The sequence below is a fragment of the Chiloscyllium plagiosum genome, unplaced genomic scaffold (assembly GCF_037043375.1).
Source record: "Chiloscyllium plagiosum isolate Xiang-an unplaced genomic scaffold, Cpla_swu_hap1 HiC_scaffold_9, whole genome shotgun sequence".
Classification (NCBI taxonomy): domain Eukaryota; kingdom Metazoa; phylum Chordata; class Chondrichthyes; order Orectolobiformes; family Hemiscylliidae; genus Chiloscyllium; species Chiloscyllium plagiosum.
The window spans coordinates 14,242,713-14,265,816 of NW_028270147.1; the positions used below are offsets into that span (position 1 = coordinate 14,242,713).

Consider the following 23,104-nt stretch of genomic DNA (forward strand, 5'->3'; position numbering starts at 1 on the left):
CATGATTTCATAAATCCCAATGAGGAGACCCCTCAACCTCCAACATTCCAGTGAGAAAGTCCCAGTCCTTCCTGACTATTTTTATATCTCAAACCCATAATTGCCCATAATGGGCTTTGCTTGTAAAGATTTACTTGGCTGCATGGGCGATTACTGGTGGTAGTTAGTGGAAACAAAGAAAGAGTCATGGTTATTTTGCTAGTAGGAAAATTGCTCCATTGTGCTTGATAAACCAAGCACCATTAAGATTTAGGTAAATTAAGACAAGTGGAGGTTGGGCTGTCATGGTATAGTAGTAATGCTCTTACCTCTGAGCTAGGGGACCCTGGTTCAAATCCCACCTGCTTCAGAGATATGTCCTAACATTGAGTAGAATCACAAGTGTGAAAGCAGGCCATTCAGCCCAAGAATCCAGCAATTCAGGCAGCATCCAACGAGCAGCGAAATCGACGTTTCGGGCAAAAGCCCTTTATTCCTGATGAAGGGCTTTTGCCCGAAACGTCGATTTCGCTGCTCGTTGGATGCTGCCTGAATTGCTGTGCTCCTCCAGCACCACTGATACAGAATCTGGTTTCCAGCATCTGCAGTTATTGTTTTTACCTTTTAGCCCAAGAATCCACACTGACCCTCCTAGGGGCATCCCACCCACACCTACCTCCCTAACCTATCACTATAACCCTGCATTTCCTATCGTTAACCCACCCAGTCTGCATATCACTGGACACTGCAGGGCAATTTAGCATGGCCAATCCACTTAACTTGCACATCTTTGGACTGTAGGAGGAAACTGGAGCACCTGGTGGAAACCCACACAGACACGGGGAGAATGTGCAAACTCCACACAGACAGTCGCCCGAGGCTGGAATTGAACTCAGGTCGATGGCGCTGTAGGGCAGCAGTATTATCCATTGAGCCACAATGTCACCCTATATCTGTAATTGTTGATTAAACAGTTATCATGGTGACTATTGTCAAATGGTGATGACAATACAAGCAATCATAATTCATGACATAGGTGAAGCAATAACTGAAGTCTAAAATAATAAAATAATTCGACAATTATATTTTAAAAATAAGCAGGTTAAGAGGGTTCTTATGCAGTGCTAGTGTCCCTATCTCTATAGCAGGAGGCCTGGATTCAAGTTCCACCCGCTCGTGAATGTGTAGGAACATCTCTGATCAGAAAGCAGATAAACCAAGCAGCTTGATTGTCGTATACTGGAAGCTACATTAATCATTAAACAGGGGAAAGAACTTGTACACACTTAGTGTGTGTTTCAACTCAACAAAATAACTAACAGCCATTCTCATGAAAATGCCTTGACCATTCAGCTTTAACCTGCTTGGTTTAAAATGTAAACAAATGAAAGATATAAATTTGATAAAATGCCATTTTTCACTAATATTCAGGTTCTCTACATCTATTGCACGACTGTCAGTGATGGATCCATTAGCTTAACATCTGCTATTGGAAAATTGATGGGTCAAACAAAGAAAGATAAAGTGACTGAATATCTTGAAATTTTCTGCTGATCAGAGAGATTGAACATTAATTAGTAAGGGATAATTAAAGTTTAAACAAAGACGGACAGTTGATTCTCAATCATTATTAATTGGTACATCCTCCATTCTATCAATCGAAATCTACTTGACAACCAATCAGTTGGCAAATAGAATTAAAGGAGAATCCAAAGAGATTTTACAAATACATTAAGTACAAAAGGATAACTAGGGAGAGAATAGGGTCCCCCAAAGATCAGCAAGGAGGCCTTTGTGTGGAGTCGCAGAAAGTGGGGGATACTAAATGAGTATTTTGCGTCAGTATTTATTGTGGAAAAGGATATGGAAGATATAGACTGTAGGGAAATAGATAGTGACATCTTGAAAAATGTCCATATTACAGAGGAGGAAGTGCTGGGTGTCTTGAAATGGGTAAAGGTGGATAAATCCCCAGAACCTGATCAGGTGTACCCTAGAACTCTTTGGGAAGTTAGAGAAGTGATTGCTGGGCCTCTTGCTGAGATATTTGTATCATCAATAGTCACAGGTGAGGTGCTGGAAGACTGGAGGTTAGCAAATGTGGTGCCATTGTTTAAGAAGGATGGTAAGGACAAGTCAGAGAACTATAGACCAGTGAGCCTGACCTCGGTGGTGGGCAAGTTGTTGGAGGGAATCCTGAGGGGCAGGATGTACATGTATTTGGAAAGGCAAGGACTGATTAGGGATAGTCAACATGGCTTTGTGCGTGGGAAATCATGTCTCACAAACTTGATTGAGTTTTTTGAAGTAGTAACAAAGAGGATTGATGAGGGCAGAACGTAGATGTGATCTATATGGACTTCAGTAAGGCTTTCAACAAGGTTCCACATGGGAGACTGATTAGCAAGGTTAGATCTCATGGAAGACAGGGAGAACTAGCCATTTGGATACAGAACTGGCTCAAAGGTAGAAGACAGAGGGTGGTGGTGGAGGGTTGTTTTCAGACTGAAGGCCTGTGACCAGTGGAGTGCCACAAGGACTGGTGCTGGGTCCTCTACTTTGTGTCATTTATATAAATGATTTGGATGCGAGCATAAGAGGTACAGTTAGTAGGTTTGCAGATGACACCAAAATTGGAGGTGTAGTGGACAGTGAAGAGGGTTACCTCAGATTACAATGGGATCTTGATCAGATGGGCCAATGGGCTGAGAAGTGATAGATGGATATAATTCAGATAAATGAGAGATGCTGCATTTTGGGAAAGCAAATCTTAGCAGGACTTATACATTTAACGGCAAGGTCCTAGGGAGTGTGGCTGAACAAAGAGACCTTGGAGAGTAGGTTCATAGCCTTTGAAAGTGGAGGTGCAGGTAGATAGGATAATGAAGAAGGTGTTTGGTATGCTTTCCTTTATTGGTCAGAGTATTGAGTACAGGAGTTGGGAGGTCATGTTGCGGCTGTACAGGACATTGGTTAGGCCACTGTTGGAATATTGTGTGCAATTCTGGTCTCCTTCCTATTGGAAAAATGTTGTGAAACTTGAAAGAGTTCAGAAAAGATTTACAAGGGTGTTGCCAGGGTTGGAGGATTTGAGCTATAGGGAGAGGCTGAACAGGCTGGGGTAGTTTTCCCTGGAGCATCGGAGGCTGAGGGTGACCTTATAGAGATTTACAAAATTATGAGGGACATGGATAGGATAAATAGACAAAGTCTTTTCCCTGGGGTGTGGGAGTACAGAACTAGAGGCCATAGGTTTAGGGTGAGAGGGGAAAGATATAAAAGAGACCTATGGGACTATTTTTTCACAGAGGGTGGTACGAATAGAATGTGCTGCCAGAGGAAGTGGTGGAGGCTGGTACAATTGCAACATTTAAGAGGCATTTAGATGGGTATATGAATAGGAAGGGTTTGGAGGGATATGGGCTGGGTGCTGGCAGGTGGGACTAGATTGGGTTGGGATATCTGGTTGGCATGGATGAGTTGGACTGAAGGGTCTGTTTCCGTGCTGTACATCTCTAGGACTCTAAAGACATCGACAACAGCACAGAAGGCCACCTAATCAAAAGCATTCTGACAACACAGGATAGACAATATTGTAACTTTTCAGGAAGTTTCCAAAGAAATTATGTGAAGAGATAAAACTGTGGCACGTGCATTTCAGTGTTGGAAAATATGAATTCAGCCACATTAGGTGTAAAAACACAAACACTGCTTTCTAAATATTGAAATGGAATAATAAAGTTCAAAAGGGACTTGGAGATTCATGTACACAAATCCTTAAAATGTCACAAATAGGTGCTGACAATAATCAAAAATGCAAACAGAATACAGGCCTATGTATCAAGAGGACTAGAATACAAGAGTGTAGATTACATACTTCGATTATACAAAGCCCTGGTTAGAGCACTTCTGAAGCATTAGGAGCAGCTCACTGAGACCATACCTTGGGAAGGATACATAGTCTTTGAAAGTAAGTACATTATAAACAAACCAGTATGATACCAGGACTCCAAGCATTAAATCTCAGGGAAATAGGATTCTGTTTCCTGAATTTAGATAACTCTGAGGTGATTTGATCAAAGTTTTCAAGATATTCTGGGGAATGGATTCAGGGAAATGATTTTCACAGGTCAGGGAATCTAGGACTAGAAACAATTGTCTAAAAATGTCCAGCCAGTTCTTTAAAGGGGGGGGAGATTAGGAAAGCCTCCCATAAATGATTAATAGAAGTTTGAAGCTGTCTTCCAAAATATGGCAATTGATGCCAGATAAATTGTTAATTTTAAATTCGAGATTGATAGTTTTTTTATGAGGTAAAAGACATTAAGGCAGTGTTTCCCGAACTTTGGCCCCATTTTGGGTCATGACTGACCCGAAGTCCTGGAGAGCAGTGTTGGAGGAGACCAACGAGAATGGGATGGAATGGGTTGAAGAGTTTTGTGATTGTAGGGCTTTTAACTCCAGGTGTTGGATGGGAATAGGCTTGACCAGTTCAGCCACATTCAATATTTCAATAAAGATGAGAATCTAAAGGAGCTTTGCAGCTGTTAGTACTCAGTGAGAGGGCTATGGCAGCCATTATTGTCCCAGACCTCGTGACCTCAAAGGTTCAGCTCATGACTTCAGTGTGGCCTACATTTTGGGAAGCTTTGCATTTGGGACAACAAAGGAATGAGGTCACCGATTATTGTAACTTCATTGACTGGTGGAACAGGATTGAAGGACTTAAAGACTTTTCTATGACTTTCTGACAGAGAATGAACACGTTTAAACCACTCTGTGAATGTCACTCTTTGTTGGAAGCTTCTGCTTTTTTTCATAGTGGAGGAATTGTGGCCAAGCAGGATTTCTTTCTCGTCGGTACAATGTTGTCTAGAGGACGATGATTCAATCCACCATTGTCCCCTTTGACAGTCTAGTGACCCTGTGCCAATTTGTTGATGTTCCACTTTGACGTGGAGCTATTTTCAGAACAGCAATGGTCATTTCTTTCTTTTCATCAGCCTTGTTTTCTGAGTTTTCTAATCACTGAGCTAGCTGGCCTCATCCATCACAAGAAACAGGAGAACATTTATTTTCAGCATCAATTTTGACGGTATTAGGCAAGAACTTTCAAAAGCTGATTCCTGAGAGGCTATACACAGGTAAAGGGATGGCTGGAAAGTGGGAGGCCTTCAAAAAGGAGATAAGGAGAGCTCAGAGGCAGGGTGTTCAGGTTAGGATGAAGGGCAAAGCCTGTAGGTGTAGATAATGCTGGATGACTAGAGAAATTGAGGGTCCGGTCAAGATTAAGATGACATTTTTCATATATAGAGACAGCTGAGATCAAGTGAATCCCTAAAAGAGTACAGGTGCAGTAAGTGTATACATAGAACATTACAGCGCAGTACAGGCCCTTCAGTCCTCGATGTTGCACCGACCAGTCATACCAATCTGAAGCCCATCTAACCTACACTATTCCTTGTCCAATGACGACTTAAATGTACTTAAAGTTGGCGAATCTACTACCGTTGCAGGCAAACATTCCATACCCTTACTACTCTGAGTAAAGAAACTACCTCTGACATCTGTCCGATATCTATCACCCTTCAATTTAAAGATATGCCCCCTCATGCTCACCGTCACCATACTTGGAAAAAGGCTCTCCCTGTCCACCCTATCTAACCCTCTGATTATCTTATATGTCTATTAAGTCACCTCTCAACCTTCTTCTCTCCAACGAAAACAGCCTCAAGTCCTTTCCTCATAAGACCTTCCCTCCATGCCAGGCAACATCCTGGTAAATCTCCTCTGCACCCTTTCTAAAGCTTCCACATCCTTCTTATAATGCGGTGACCAGAACTGTACACAATACTCCAAGTGTGGCCGCACCAGAGTTTTGTACAGTTGTAGCATAACCTCATGGTTCAGGAACTCGATTCCTCGATTAATAAAAGCTAAAACACTGTGTGCCTTCTTAACAACCTGTCAGCCTGGGTGGCAACTTTCAAGGATCTGTGTACCTGAACACAGATCTCTTTGCTCATCTATACTACCAAGAATCTTACCATTAGCCCAGTACTTCGCATTCCGGTTACTCCAACCAAAGTGAATCACCTCACACTTGTCTGCATTAAACTCCACTTGCCACCTCTCAGCCCAGCTCTGCAGCTTATCTATGTCTCTCTGTAACCTACAACATCCTTAATCACTATCCACAACTCCACTGACCTTAGTGTCGTCTGCAAATTTACTAACCCACCCTTTTACGCCCTCATCCAGGTCGTTTATAAAAATGACGAACAGCAGTGGACCCAACACCGACCCTTGCAGTACACCACTATTAACTGGACTCCAGGATGAACATGTTCCATCAACCACCATCCTCTGTCTTCTTACAGCAAGAAAATTACTGATCCAAACTGCTCCCACAATCTCATTCCCCTGCATTTTGTACAAAAGCCTACTGTGGGGAAACTTATTGAATGCCTTGCTGAAATCTATATTCGCCACATCAACCGGTTTACTCATCTACCTGTATGGTCAATCCTTAAGAGGGAAATCCAGATGGCAAAGGGGGGAAAACAGAGACCATTGGCAAATAGTGTTAAGGAGAATCCAAAGACATTAAGGGGGAAAAAAAAAGAGTAACTAGGGAAGGAATTGGGCCCCTTACAGATCAACAAAGCCATCTACGTATGGAACTACAGGACACGGGTGAGTTACGGAACAAGAATTTTGTGTCAGTATTTACTGTGGCGAAGGAAATAAATAGTGATTGCTGAAAGTGTCCATACTATGGAAGAGCAGATACTAGAGGTCTTAAAACACAAAGATGGATAAATCCCTGGGACCTAATCAATTAGAGTCACAGATGTACAGCACGGAAACAGACCCTTCAGTCCAACTTGCCATGCCCTCCAGATATCCCAACCCAATCTAGTCCCACCTGTCAGCACCTGACCCATATCTCTTCAAACCCTTCCTATTCATATACCCATCCAGATGCCTTTTAAATGTTGCAATTGCACCAGCCTGCACCACTTCCTCGGGCAGCTCATTCCATACACGTACAACCCTCTGCGTGTAAAAGTTGCCCCTTAGGTCCCTTTTATATCTTTCCCCCCTCACCCTAAACCTATGTCCTCTAGTTCTGGACTCCCCCAACCCAGGGAAATGACTTTGTCTATTTATCCTACCTATGCCCCTCATGATTTTATAAACCTCTATGGGGTCACCCCTCAGCCTCCAACGCTCCATGGAAAACAGCACTGGTGTTTTCCCTATAGCTCAAATCCTCCAACCCTGGCAACATCCTTGTAAATCTTTTCTGAACCCTTTCAAGTTTCACAACATTTTTCCGATAGGAAGACCAGAATTGCACGCAATATTCCAACAGTGGCCTCACCAATGTCCTGTATAGCCGCAACACAACCTCCCAACTCCTGTACTCAACACTCTGACCAAGAAAGGAAAGCATACCAAATGTCTTCTTCATTATCCTATATACCTGTAACTCCACTTTCAAGGAGCTGTGAACCTGCACTCCAAGGTGCCTTTGTTCAGCAACACTCCCTAGGACCTTACCATTAAGTTATAAGTCCTGCTAAGATTTGCTTTCCCAAAATGCAGCACCTCGCATTTATCTAAATTAAATTCCATCTGTCACTTCTCAGCCCACTGGCCCATCTGATCAAGATCCTGTTGTAATCGGAGGTAACCTTCTTCACCGTCCACTACACCTCCAATTTTGGTGTCATCTGCAAACTTACTAACTATACCTCTTATGCTCACAACCAAATTTTACTGTGAGTTCACTCTCAAGAGGGCCGATCTAACGTCTGCAGTGGTGACTGTGGGTACAGGTACATCTGAGGCTGTCGGGGCCAGTACACCATTTCACTGACCTTCTGTTCAAAATGAGCAGAGAATGCATTGAGCTCATTGGGGTAGGGTGGGGTGGGGGACATCATTGTCAGTGATTCTACTCAGCTTCACTTTGGTGTAAGCACTATACGATGTGTGTTTGTGTAGTTAGTCTGGGAGTCTAGTTTAGTCTGTTATTGCCTCTTGGCATTCCTAATGGCTTTGCAAAGACTTAGGAATGTTGCATTTGATCCCTTGATTGAAATAATTGATAGCCAGTGTTTCCCTTGTCAGCACTCTGAAAATTACCAATTTCTTTTTTTCTATCTTTTTCCTGTTTGCTAAACAATTCCCAATCCTTGTCAGTATATTACCTGTGCTTTGGCTTTGCACATCAACCTTTTCTGTGGAACTTCTTCTAAAGCTTTCTGAAAATGAAAAACACCACATTCACTAGTTCTCCCTCACCACTTCGAACATTTAGGACCTCAAAGAAATTTTAGTGGCTTTCCCCTTCATAAACCCATGTTGCCTTCATGTAATCCTGTTTATATTTTTAAAGTGCCCTGTTATCACATCCTTTGCAATAGACTCCAAAATCCTCTGACTACTGATGAGGAAATGGGCCTCTGGGAGGTAGGACAAAATGGATAAAGGAGCTGCACAAAATGGCTTCTGCAAAATGCACAAAAGAGCTTCTGCACTACTAAATGAAATTGCTCTGAACTAGTCAGAAACAAGAAACCGCAGACTGATGTGATTCCAATAAAAAAAAACAGAAATAACGGTTGGGAGATAGGACAAAATGGTTCCCTATATGTGAATCCTACAGTTAGTCCTTAAAAGCTATATAAATAACTAACCACATTTGCAAGCTGTGAGATAAGGAGACACTAACGACACCTGCAAACTGCGAGTCTAGTCGATGAAATATGAAACCACATTTTGCAAACTGTGAAAAGGTGACATAAGCCATTACAACGCAATTGATATCATTGGTTCAAATTACTACCCATGAAGTAATTATAATTATTGATTGGTCCTAACTATGCAATCATGCTCCATGTCTGATGATGATTAATGTAAGCTGAAAGATGTGTTGCTGGAAAAGCACAGCAGGTCAGGCAGCATCCAAGGAGCAGGAGAATTGACGTTTCGGGCATAAGCCCTTCTTCAGGAATTCCTGAAGGGCTTATGCCCGAAACATCGATTCTCCTGCTTCATGAATGCTGCCTGACCTGCTGTGCTTTTCCAGCAAAACGTTTTTCAGCTCTGATCTCCAGCATCTGCAGTCCTCACCTTCTCCTAGATGATTAATGTATGTAAACCTTATGCAAACTCTAAGGTTGTTGGATTCTTTTGATTGCCAAGAAGTTTTCCTACTTCTGGGCGAATCGGTCTGCCAACCCAGCGCTTTAACATACCATAAACAGTTGTTTGCATGTTGGACACAAAGTCGTTTATAGGTGTGTTAATTGACCAGTTGTGGAACTGAGTGAGTTATTGATCATCATAGATCATCACTGATGTTAGTCAAGCCAGTCTGTAATTTCTGGGGTTACATTTGTGCCCCCTTATGTTCATAGTTCCTTGAAACTAGAATCGCAGGTAGACAGGATAGTGAATAAGGCTTTTGGTATGCTTGCTGTTATTGGTCAGAACACTGAGCATAGGAGTTGGGAGGTCATGCTGCAGCTGGACAAGACATTTACTCGGCCACTTTTGGAATACGGGTGCATAATCCTTTATCCGAAATGCTCAGGACCAGCTGGTTTTTCAGAATTCGGAATTTTTCGAATTTCAGAATAAGTGACAGTTTGATGGTGAATTTTTAAAAAAAATCTTACCAGAGGAGCAGGCTCACTCAGTAAAATGGGCCTTGAGAGAGAATTGAGGCCTGCCAGTGCTGGGCCACGGCGCCCCCCCACCCCCCCACCACGTCGTATCTGAGTGACACGCATCAAGTGGTGCCGACTTAGGTGAACTGTTTGCACCCTGAACAACCTTGTTAATGAGAAAAACACTTCACAAAAAACCTTCGGACTTTGGAACTTTTCGGATTTCAGAATTTTAGATAAAGGATTGTCTAACTGTACTGAGTTCAATTCTGGTCTCCCTGCTATAAGAAAGATGTTGTGTAACTTGAAAGGATTCAGAAAAGATTTACAAGGGTGTTGCCAGGGGTGGAGGGTTTGAGTTCCAGGGAGAGGCTGAATATACTGGGCTGCTTTCCCTAAAGCATCGGAGGCTGAGGGACAAATCTATAGAAGTTTATAAAATCATGAGGGGCATGGATAGGATGAATAGCTAAGATCTCTTTCCCAGGGTAGGGGAGTCCACAACAAGAGGGTATAGGTTTAAGGTGAGATGGGAAAGATTTAAAAGGGACCTAAAGGGCAACTTTTTCATGCAGAGGGTAATGTGTTCATGGAATGAGCTGCCAGAGGAAGTGATGGAGGTTGGTACAATTACAACATTTAAAAGGCATCTGGATGGGTATACGAATAGTAAGGGTTTAAGAGGGATATGGGCCAAGTGCTGGCAAATGGGGCTAGATTGGTTTAGAATATCTGGTTGACATGGATAAGGTGGACTGAAGGGTCTGTTTCCATGCTGTACAACTGTATGACTATGACTATGACTTTAATTAGTTCAGAATGTTCCAGATTGTACAGTGTTTTGAAAGAAAGCAACCAACGTATCCACAATTACTATGGCAACCTAATCTACCTTAATTTAAACAAACTGTTCTACAAATGACCAGAAATATTTCAATCCATCACAAGGGAAGTAACTGACTGGGAAGGGTAGAGTCTTTGATCAGATGAATCACTTTTAAGAGAGAGGCAAAGGCCATTGCCTGCAACTAAGGCTGAAGTAGCCATCCCTTTACAAGGTCGTTCTCATCTGCTGAAAATACCTTTTAAACATTTCTCTTGTATTCATGGCTAACATAGAACCAGGAAAATGCTTGACTTCACATTCACTGGTCAACTCCTTTATATTAAATTTCCAGGCAAATGCACAAAGCACTTCCTATTTGCTCTTTGAAATTTGAAGTATTTGTATTTTACCCAAGCAGATGTAAAACATGAATTATAAATCATTTTAAGAGTTGTGGCTAATTGTCAATTACTGAAGGGAATACATTCCAAAAGCCTTAGTTGCCGTGCTTTACCGAGTTTGTGTTAAGGCTGTTGGCAATACAACCATTTTAATGATAATTGCATAGTTCTTGCTTCCTGAGTGTATAAGGTCTCTGCAGCCTCAGGTACTTTGTGTCAACCTTCAGATGTTGGTACGTTATTTCTCCCCTGCCTCTCTCATTCACTCCTTCTCAGACTCTGATGTCATTGCCAGTTATGTTCACAAGTTGCCACTTGTGGTGGTACATGTCGGCACAAATGATGTCGGGAAGAAGAGGAGGAACATACTACAGCGGGACTTCGGAGAACTAGGAAGAAGGCTGAAAAGCAGGACGCCCAAGGTGGTTATCTCCAGTTTGCTCCCAGTTCCTCGGGCTGGTGTGGCCAGAAACAGGGAGACTTGAACGTGTGGTTGGGGAACTGGTGCAGGAAGCAAGGATTTAAGTTCTTGGATCACTGGGGTATATTTTGTGGTAAGCATAAATTCTACAAAAGAGACGGTTTTTGCACCTTAATAGGTTAGGGACCAGCATTCTGGCAGGCAGATTTTCTATTGCAACACCGCTACATGCAGGTAGACTGGGAGAATCAGGATGGTATTGGACCTCAAGAAAGAGACTTTGTGGAGTGCCTCAGAGATGGATTCTTAGAGCAGCTGGTGCTGGAGCCGACCAGGGAGAAGGCAATTCTGGATCTGGTATTGTGTAACGAACCAGAATTGGTCAGAGACCTCGAAGTGAAGGAGACATTGGGAAGTAGTGACCATAATACATTAAGCTTCAATCTGCAATTTGAGAGGGAGAGGGTACAGTCGGAAGTGACAGTACTTCTGTTGAATAAAGGGAACCATGGAGCTATGAGGGAGGAGCTGGCCAAAGTTCAATGGTGCAATACCTTAGCAGGGATGACCGTGGAGGAACAATGGCGGATATTTCTGTGTATAATGCAGAAGTTGCAGGATCAGTTCATTCCTAAAAGGAAGAAAGATCCCAGGAGTAGGCATGGGCGGCCATGGCTGACGAGGGAAGTTAAGAAACATATAAAGTTAAAAGAGAAAAAATATAACATAGCAAAGATAAGTGGGAAAACTGAGGACTGGGAAGCTTTTAAAGAACAACAGAGGATTACTAAGAAGAAAATACGCAGAGGAAAAATGAGGTACGAAGGTAAACTGGCCAATAATATAAAGGAGGATAGTAAAAGCTTTTTTAAGTATGTGCAAGGCGAAAAAATGGTTAGGACTAAAATTGAGCCCTTGAAGACAGAAACAGGGGAATATATTACGGGGAACAAAGAAATGGCAGAGGAATTAAATGGGTACTTCAGATCTGTGTTCACTGGGGAAGGCACAAGCGATCTCCCTGAGGTAACAGTGGCTGAAGGACCTGAACTTAAGGAAATTTATATTTGCCAGGATTTGGTGTTGGAGAGACTGTTAGGTTTGAAGGTTGATAAGTCTCCGGGGCCTGATGGTCTGCATCCCAGGGTACTGAAGGAGGTGGCTCGAGAAATCGTGGATGCGTTGGTGATTATTTTCCAGAGTTCGATAGATTCGGGATAGGTTCCTGAGGATTGGAGGGTGGCTAATTTTATACCACTTTTTAAGAAAGGTGGGAGAGAGAAAGCAGGAAATTATAGACCAGTTAGTCTGACCTCAGTGGTGGGAAAGATGCTGGAGTCTATTATAAAGGATGAAATTACGGCACATCTGGATAGTAGTAACAGGATAGGACAGAGTCAGCATGGATTTATGAAGGGGAAATCATGCTTGACTAATCTTCTTGAATTTTTTGAGGATGTAACTCTGAAGATGGACGAGGGAGATCCAGTAGATGTAGTGTACCTGGACTTTCAGAAAGCTTTTGATAAAGTCCCACACAGGAGGTTAGTGAGTAAAATTAAGGCGCATGGTATTGGGGGCAAAGTACTAGATTGGATTGAAAATTGGTTGGCTGATAGGAAACAAAGAGTAGTGATAAACGGCTCCATTTCGGAATGGCAGGCAGTGACCAGTGGGCTACCGCAGGGATCCGTGCTGGGACCGCAGCTTTTTACAATATATGTTAATGATATAGAAGATGGTATCAGCAATAACATTAGCAAATTTGCTGATTTTACAAAGCTGGGTGGTAGGGTGAAATGTGATGAGGCTGTTAGGAGATTACAGGGTGACCTGGACAAGTTAGGTGAGTGGGCAGATACATGGCAGATGCAGTTTAATGTGGATAAATGTATGGTTATCCACTTTGGTGGCAAGAACAGGAAGGCAGATTACTACATTAATGGAATCAATTTAGGTAAAGGGAAGTACAGAGAGATCAGGGTGTTCTTGTACACCAGTCAATGAAGGCAAGCATGCAGGTACAGCAGGTAGTGAAGAAGGCTAATAGCATGCTGACCTTCATAACAAGAGGGATTGAGTATAGAAGGAAAGAGGTGCTTTTGCAGCTGTACAGGGCCCTGGTGAGACCACACCTGGAGTACTGTGTGCAGTTCTAGTCTCCAAATTTGAGGAAAGACATTCTGGCTATTGAGGGAGTGCAGCGTAGGTTCACGAGGTCAATTCCTGGAATGGCGGGATTACCTTACACTGAAAGACTGAAGCGACTGGGCTTGTATACCCTTGAGTTTAGAAGACTGAGAGGGGATCTGATTGAGACACAAGATTATTAAAGGATTAGACACTCTGGCAGCAGGAAACATGTTTCCGTTGATGGGTGAGTGCCGAACCAGAGGACACAGCTTAAAAATACGGGGCAGACCATTTAGGACAGAGACGAGGAGAAACGTCTTCACCTAGAGAGTGGTGGCTGTGTGGAATGCTCTGCCCCAGAAGGCAGTGGAGGCCCAGTCTCTGCATTCATTTAAGAAAGAGTTGGATAGAGCTCTCAAAGATAGTGGAATCAAGGGTTATGGAGATAAGGCAGGAAGAGGATACTAATTAGGAATGATCAGCTATGATCATATTGAATGGCGGTGCAGGCTCGAAGGGCTGAATGGCCTACTCCTGCACCTATTGTCTATTGCCACTTATTCAGCTGGCTACTTCACCCATCTCTCCAGTTAAAGCATGTAACACCTGATCAGGAATGTAGGGGAATACTAGGCAGTAGAGCTCAGGAGGTGGTCACTTGGCCCATCATTCCTGAAGAAGGGCTAATGCCCGAAACGTCGATTCTCCTGTTCCCTAGATGCTGCCTGACCTGCTGCGCTTTTCCAGCAACACATTTCCATTACTTGGCCCATCAACTTTGCCATCAGGATAGCACCACTTCCCTGCTCTCACCCCATATCCCCACAATTTTTCTCAGCTTTTTAATCCGGTTACCTCTGGAGTTTTGACTGAATTTGCTTCCACTACCAAATCAGGCAGCTCATTCCAAACCCTCTATCAAATAACTTTCTCATCATGTCATCTTGGTGCTATCGCAAATCCATAAGAACATGGGAGCAGGATTAGGCCATTCTGCCCCTCATGTCTACTCAGCCATTCTAGATCATAGCTGAAGATCTATCTCAACACCCTATTCCCACATTATCCTGAATCTCTTGATATTAGTAACTAGAAATCTTCCAATCTCGCTCTTGAACTTAACTAGTACTTGCTATCAAAGTTTTCACTATGTCGGATAGTTCCTCTATTTATTTCATCTAAATATCATGACTTTAAACACTGCAAGTAAATCTCCTCTTAATCTGTTTCTTAGCTCTTAGCTGAAACATCAGCTCCACAACGTAGATTTTCCCTCCACCTGTTTTTGTCAAAACTTTTCCACATTTTAAACACACAGTGTCCCCATAGGCTTCTACACGATACTCTTTCCCTTCAACTGCACCTGTCCTCTCCCAAAATTACGTTCTGAAAATATGGAGCCAACACTCTGATTCAAACTCAAGCTGAATTTCTGATCCTGTGTGTAATTAATCCCAGCATTTTTATTTACAGTGGACACCAACTGTATGTGTTTCTAAGCACATCCATTAACACCTCAGCCCTCTTAATCTCTGCTTCAGGGAGCTGCTCGCTAAAAAAAATAATCAAGGAACGTTTTGTGTGCTTATGTTTTGTATGTAGTTTTAACCATGACAGCTTTATCTCAGGGAGTCAGCAATATTTGGTCTTATCATTCAACAGCAGACAGAAAGCTTGCCTATCTGCAGGCCAAGATTCAAAGAGCAAATGATGGAGGTGGTAATCAATCTTCTGACTCTAATCAAGCTTAAAGTCAAGGTGTGCACAGTGCTAACCAGGCCAATTATGAAAATTATGAAATGTTAATAAATGGTCCAGCAGAGCTCGATATTAACACCAATTAACCATTGCTTGGTCCTTGATTTTGACTCTGGATGGTCAGTTAAAAAAGATCTACTGTAAGTTATTTGAAAAGGTATGTTCTTCTGAATAAAAGCAAATTACTGCGGATGCTGGAATCTGAAACCAAAAGAGAAAATGCTGGAAAATCTCAGCAGGTCTGGCAGCATCTGTAAGGAGAGAAAAGAGCTGACATTTCGAGTCTAACTGACCCTGTGTCAAAGCTAAAAAAAGGGGGAGAAATAGGGAGGTATTTATACTGGGCTGAGAGAAGGTGAGTCATGGCTCCAGAAGGAAAGGTAGCAATAAAGAGGTGATAATGACAGTGTATAGAGAGATTACAGGGAGATTAAAGTTAAAAATCACACAACACCAGATTATAGTCCAACAGGTTTAATTAGAAGCACACTAGCTTTCGGAGCAAAGCTCCTTCATCAGATGAAGGAGCGTTGCTCCGAAAGCTAGTGTGCTTCCAATTAAACCTGTTGGACTATAACCTGGTGTTGTGTGATTTTTAACTTTGTACACCCCAGTCCAACACCGGCATCTCCAAATCATGATTTATAGGGAGATTAGGAGCTGTGAATGACCAAGGCTGAAGTCAGTGCGATGTGACAAAATATGTGGGGGGGGTGGGGAATGGGTGAAGCAGAGGCAAAGTGGAAAACAGGGGAGATGGGTAGCAAAGAAGGAAAGAGGAGAGGAAAAAGGTGATGAGAAAGTGGGGAGAGAGAGAAAGAGAGACAATCAAGAAATAAGAGGTACAGAAAAGTGAAACAATAAAAATAAATGAAATACAAGTAAATTACGGAGCAGAATGAAAACAGAGGGGTCGAGCTGGGACAATCATCTGAAGTTGTTGAATTCAATGTTGAGATCGAAAGCTGTAACGTGCCAAGTTGGAAGATGAGATGCTGTTCCTCCAGTTTGCGTTGAGCTTCACTGGAACATTGCAGCAGGCCAAGGACAGACATGTGGGCATGGGAGCAGGATTGTGTGTTGAAGTGGCAAGCCACAGGAAGGTCCGGGATCTGATTGCGTACAGACCGAAGGTGCTCAGCAAAGCGATCACCCAGTCGGCGTTTTGTCTCTCCGATATAGAGGAGACCACACTGGGAGCAACAAATGCAATAGACCAAATTGAAAGAGGTACAAGTGAAACGCTGCTTAATCTGAAATGAGTGTCTGGCGCCTTGGATGACACACCTTCTCTCAGCCTAGTATAAATACCTTCCTATTTCTCCCCCTTTTTTAGCTTTGACAAAAGGTGAGTTAGACTCAAAACGTCAGCTCTTTTTTCTCCTAACAGATGCTGCCTGATCTGCTGAGATTTTCTCTTATGTTCTTCTGAAGTTTTACAAACTCCTAAGATTGAAATTCATCCCATTTTCCTTTCCTGGTCCTTCTAAGTTATTACAATGAATTAAGATGACATTTTAAGCATTTTAAATCAGATTAAATTAAACCGCAAGTCCTGGAGTTGGAATCAAACATATAATTTTCCAGTTTGGAGGCAAATAAATAAATAATGCCTTCCTGATCCTGATACATGTAAAAAGATAGACAGTGAGCCCAAGGGACCTCAGTGAGACCAGTTCTAAACAGCTTCCCCAGAGTTTTGAACCATTACCTCTATACAGTTCTAATTGTCGAAAGCGAGCCCATCTGTGCATCAAATAAGTGAATGAAAGATCATAGAATCAAAGAACAATAGAGCATACAAGGTGGCCATTCAGCCTATCAAGCCTGAAGCAGCTCTTTGAAAGAGTCATTGAGAGGTGACTTAATAGAGACATACAAGATAATCGGAGGGTTAGATAGGGTGGACAGGGAGAGCCTTTTTCCAAGTATGGGGACAGCAAACACGAGGGGACACAACTTTAAAGTGAGGGGAGATAGGTATAAGACAGATGTCAGAGGTAGTTTCTTTACTCAGAGAGTATTAAGGGTATGGAATGCTTTGCCTGCAACTGTAGTAGATTTGCCAAGTTTAAGTGCACTTAAGTCGTCATTGGACAGGAATACGGACATACATGGTGTAGGTGGAATGGACTTCAGATTAGTATGCCAGGGTGGCGCAACATGGAGGGTCGAAGGGCCTGTACTGCACTGTATTGTTCTATGTTCTATGTAATGAATGAATGGGCAGGAGCAGAGGGATACTTAGAAAATAGGCGACAGGGTTAGATAGAGGATCTGGGTCAGGATTTGGAGATGCAGGTGTTGGACTGGGGTGTACAAAGTTAAAAATCACACAACACCAGGTTATAGTCCAATAGGTTTAATTGGAAGCACACTAGCTTTCGGAGGAACGGTCCTTCATCAGGTGGTAGAGCGCAGGCTTGGAGGGCTGAAAGGTCTGTTCCTGTGTTGTAATTTTCTTTGTTCTTAATCTCACTACTCTGTTCATTCGCAATAGCACTAAATATTTTCCTTTCGGTAATGGAAATGAAAAATCACTCTTAAACTAATTTATTTTAATTATGTGCTAATGCATATTCATAGTTCATCCCTTTAATTTTACTTTTACCATGTGAGCACCTGACCAAAACCCACATGTATTGTATCCTGCTATCATGAGCTCAAGAATGTAAGACACGGGTTTGGAAATTCTGAATCAGTTTTTATAATCAGGAAGCATATGTTTGCCAAATGTGGCTCAGTGGGGAGCGCTGTTTCCTCTGAACCAGGAGTTTTGTGGTTTAAGTCCTGCTGCTCAGACTGGAGTGTAAACTCTAGGCTGACGCTTTCAGTGCAATACCGAGGGAGAGTTGCACCGTTGGGTGGTGTTACCATTGGAATGAAATGTTAAGCTGAGGCCTGGCCTGCCTTCTCAGTTAGGAAAGTGGAGCTTGTCAGATTGCACTCATGATACGTTACGTCATTTCCATTAGCTTAAGGACTTTATAAACACCATTGGCAGCAATCCCAATCACAGAACCCACTTTACAGAAAATCGCCAGTTCACTGCTTGACAATAGATATGCAATCCTGTTCTCAGACAATCAGGTTAAAAAAAAAATCACAACACCAGGTTATAGTCCAACAGATTTATTTGGAAGCAACAGCTTTCGGCGCCGCTCCGAAACCTCCACAACCACCTGATGACTCAGCAGCGCTCCAAAAGCTAGTGCTTCCAAATAAACCAGTTGGACTACAACCTGGTTGTGTGATTTTTAACTTTGTCCACCCCAGTCCAATGGAGAAAGTGAGGACTGCAGATGCTGGAGATCAGAGCTGAAAATGTGTTGCTGGAAAAGCGCAGCAGGTCAGGCAGCATCCAAGGAACAGGAGAATCGACGTTTCGGGCATAAGCCCTTTTTCAGGAAGAAGGGCTTATGCCCGAAACGTCGATTCTTCTGTTCCTTGGATGCTGCCTGACCTGCTGCGCTTTTCCAGCAACACATTTTCACCCCAGTCCAATACCGGCATCTCCATATCATCACACTATCAGTTAATACTGCAGTTAAATACAAGACGGCCAGAACGTGGCCATGGACTGCAATCTCCTCCCAGGACAGACAAACGGCCCTGTTGTACAGGGGAGCTGAAATATTTCAGGCTCAGCACTGGCACAGATGCTGCACACATGGATTTACTGTTTTCAGTTTCAGCTCTGGTCAACAAAGAATTCAGGCAAAAACAAACAGTCTCTCCACAGGTTCAACAACTTTCCAGATTATCCAAAAACCGAAAGAACTGCGGATGCTGTAACTCAGAAACAAAAACAGAAGTTGCTGGAAAGGCCCAGCAGGTCTGGCAGCATCTGTGAAGAGATATCAGAGTTAACGTTTCAGGTCCTGCTGACCCTTCCTCAGAAACAGTTCCGAAACGTTAACTCTGATTTCTCTTCACAGAGTTGGTCAAGCGTGGTGCTGGAAAAGGCACAGCAGGTCAGGCAGCATCTGAGGGGCAAGAGAGTCAACGTTTCGGACATAAGCCTTCTTCAGGACTTCATAATCTTTTTTTCACAGATGCTACCAGACCTGTTGTGCTTTTCCAGCAACTACTGTTTTTGTTTCCACCTCATCTCTTGTTTTTGGCTTTCCTCCTGGGTATTCTGGATTCACTTCTTTTCTGGAACGCTTTGTTTTTTGCGGCTTTAGCACTCCCTAATCTCCGCTGTAGCTGAATCCCTTTTGTTACTGAATCACTCCAATCAACACACTTCTTTTTTCCCTACTGCCATTCCCCCACTCCCTTTCATCTGACTTTGCTTACTTAATGCATTGGCTGAGGTTACCATAAAGTCATTCCTTTTCAACCTCTCCCCTCCCCCAAGGTATGGTGCACCCCCCCCCCCAGATTAAACCACCTCCAGTTCTCTCTCTCTCTCTCTCTCTCACACATGAGAGAGAGTAGCCCAGTGATCCAGTAAGTCTATGGCAATGTTACCTTTTATCATTAACATTTATCAGTTCTGACGAAAGGTCATCATTGTGGTGGGGAACTTGAAGCAAAAAAAGTGACAGATTTGGGTCACACCAGGTTGGAGAGGTGGGTAGGGATTTAGGACTGAGGTAAAGAGAAATTTCTTCATCTAGAAGGTGGGGTGCCTGTGGAATTCTCTGGCACAGAAAGGAGGTGAGGCCAAAACATCAAAGAAGGAGTTAGATATAGTTCTTAGGATTAAAGGGATCAAAGACTATGGAGAGAAAGGGGCAAATAGGGATGATTAACCCTGGTCATACTGAATGCTGAAGCAGGCTGGAAGGGATGAATGGCCTATTTTAACTGTTTCTAATCGCTTTTCTATGTCCTCAGGTCAGAGATACCTCCTCTCGAAATCAAAAACTGATTGTATCCCATACGGAATCGAGACCTGTGTGATACACCAGCTCAGTCAGTCCGACAAGGATACAAGGAATTCAGCTCTTTACAGCTTTTTTTTGTTATCCATTCATGGGATGAGGAAGTCACTGGCTAATGATATTTTATTGCCCATCCCTAATTACCTAGACGGCAGTTAAGAGTCAGCACTTATACTGTGGGTCTGGAATCACATGTCAGTCAGATCAGGTAAGGATGGCAGTTTCCTTCTCTGGAGACCCAGATAGGTTTTTCTTGATGATTAACTAGGGATTCATGGCCATCATTAGACTCTTTAATTCCAGATTTTAAAAAAATTATTATATACAAACCTCACCATTGGCCTTGGTGGGATTTGAACCTAGATCTCTGGATTAATAGACCCACGATAACACCACTAGGCCAACAGCTCCTCCATATGGCCCCACCGGCAAATAAATTCAGGACTAATATTTGATCTCACCACCACTTTCCCAGATAAAACCAATGTTCCCCTGGAGACCAATCCTTGGAAATGTCTCTCCTTTCAAAATGTATGATGAGGGAGGCAGACAATACTCTTCCCCATATTCCACATTCCTCCACAAACTCATTCAAAATTGCCCTTCACTCATCAAAAGCCTCCAGCAATTGACAAGTGCTAAGAAAAGCCATGTTAGTGTGAACTAAGAGAGAGTGTCATCATGAAACTCGGCAACAGCAAGAGAAGTGATGGGCCCAGATGGAGTCCTTTGCCGTGCACGCAGTTTCTGTGTAGAACGGTTGGTGGGAGTATTCACTGACACCTTTAGCCTCTCCTTACTACGATCTGAAGACAATCATCATTATCCTGATACCAAAGAAAACTCATGCAGCATGCCTCAATGATTGCCGCCCATTGGCTGTGATCTCCATCATTCTGAAGTGCTTTGAGAGGTTAGTCAAGGCTCATATCAACTCCAGCCTCCAGGAATGCCTTGATCCCTTGCAAATCGCCTACCAGCACAACAGGTCCAGAGCAGATACCATCTCCCTGACCCCACACTCATCCTGGAACTTTCCCCAGGGCAGAAATGGCTGTAACGAGGGGTCATAATTTTAAGGTGATTGGAAGAAGGTAGAGTGGAGATGTCAGAGGTAGGTTCTCTACACAGAATGGTGGATGTGTGGAATGCACTACCAGCAGTGGTAGTAGAGTCAGAAACATTAGGGACAGTTAAGCGACGTGGACAAGCATATGGGCGGCAGTAAATTGAAGGGTGTGCAAGTTAGGTTGATCTTGGTCAAGATAAATGCTTGGTATTGTGCTGTACTGTTCTATGTTCTAATGCTCTATGAAGCAAGATGGAGGGTGGAGGTCAAAGGTAGAGAGCATCAAGTTTCGAGGAGTGATGATGACCAACAATTTGTTGTAGACCACCTACATTGATACAACGGGCCCAAAGCAAACGCTTGACTGGAAACATTAACATGGCGACAATGGCGGAGTGGTTAAGGCTCTGGGTCTGTACTCGTTGGAATTTGAACAGAGGATTGAAACTTACGAGTACTGAGAGACCCAAATTGGGCTTGGGGAAGATGTTTCCACTGGTAGGAGAGACTAGGACCAAGAGGGGACAGCTTCAGAGGGAAGGGACGACCCCTCAGAACTGAGATGAGGATGAATTTCTTCAGCCTGAGGGTGGCAAATTCTGCAGGACTCTGCCACAGAGGGCTGCGGAGGTCAAATCATTTGAGTGTGTATTTAAAAGAGAGAAAAATTGGCTCTTGGTCATTAAGGGGATCAAGGATTACAGGAAGAAAGCAGGGGAATGGGGAGGAGAAATATATCAGCCATGATTGAATGATGGGGCAGACTCAACGGGCTGAATGGCCTATTTCTGTTCCTTTCTCTTATGGTCTACGATAAAGGGAAACAAATTAATGTAGCGATTGAAATAGCACAAAACTTTCAGATTTGCTCGAGGGAAGCCTGAAACAAAATACGAACCCGTTGCACCAGCAGAAAAACAGTTCCACTGGGGCACGAAGTGTTCTGAAGTGTTTAAAACCAGGCAGATCTATGTGAATCAAGTTTTCCTGGTTTTTAAAGTCTGCACTAAAAGTTAACTGCAGCCAGATGCAGACAGTCAAACTCTGGAGGTGAAAGCACAATGCTGGATTCCTGCCTACCCCTTCCCCTTGTGAGACAGACACAAAACAATTTCTTTGAAAGGATTCAGCCCCAGCAAAACAGCCCGACAACGGGGGCCTCCCTGCATTGCAAGGCAATGGCCCTTTCTGCTCTCTCACAGCTGCTGTATCGGAGGGAGAAGCCGGCTCGGATGGGAGGAAAGAAGCCGCGCAGAATCGATGAGCAACCAGTCGCCAAGTTACGGCGAGAGTTGAACGAAGAGGCTTCAGTCTCCCGGGCTGCTCAAGCGTAAACGACTCACAGACACAATGATTTTACCTTGTCGAAACGGGACATTGCACAACATCGGAGAGAAGGATATCTCTCCCCTCCAGCCACAATTCCAACCCAGAGATCCCAAAGCTGTGAATTGAGCTCACTGCTGCTGCTGCTGCTGCTGCTTGAACAACTGGCGAGATGATAGAGCTGAAATCTGTTAGCATTTTGTTCCCTCCTTACCCAAAAGCGCTGTCACTTCACTTCCCTTCCCTCCTCCTTCTGGCTTGAAGTCAGGTTAAATACTGTCTCGGATCACATGACTCACATGTCGCTCCAGGATCCTGGGGTAGCAACCCCCAAACACGCCCCTGATTCCTGCCCGTTAGCATCTCTGTTTTAAATAAGGAATTCTCTTCACTCTGATGTCAGTCTTTTCCAAATCTGGGAATCTCAGCACAAACCCCGGGTCCAGCCAGGAACAGAAAGTGGTCGAGGCCGAAATTTTGAATTGTTTCAAGAAGGAGATTTTAGGGATATGAAGAGAAAACGGGAACGGGGGACTGAGTTGGATTCTGAGGAAGGGTCACTGGACCCGAAACGTTAACTCTGATTTCTCTCCACAGATGCTGCCAGACCTGCTGA

At 43.3% G+C, this 23,104-nt stretch overlaps 1 protein-coding gene across 3 annotated transcripts in view; it reads right to left on the reverse strand.

The window, feature by feature from the left end:
• st6galnac3 (ST6 (alpha-N-acetyl-neuraminyl-2,3-beta-galactosyl-1,3)-N-acetylgalactosaminide alpha-2,6-sialyltransferase 3) overlaps nucleotides 1-22,902 on the reverse strand; it is a 278,305-nt gene extending 255,403 nt beyond the window's left edge. For all 3 annotated transcript variants that reach the window (XM_087990259.1, XM_043698678.2, XM_087990258.1), the window contains exon 1: nucleotides 22,523-22,902. In XM_087990259.1, the coding sequence (XP_087846385.1) occupies nucleotides 22,523-22,540 (18 nt within the window). In that variant the 5' untranslated portion in view covers nucleotides 22,541-22,902. The remainder of the gene's footprint in view (nucleotides 1-22,522) is intronic.
• Between the last annotated feature and the right edge of the window lie 202 nt (nucleotides 22,903-23,104).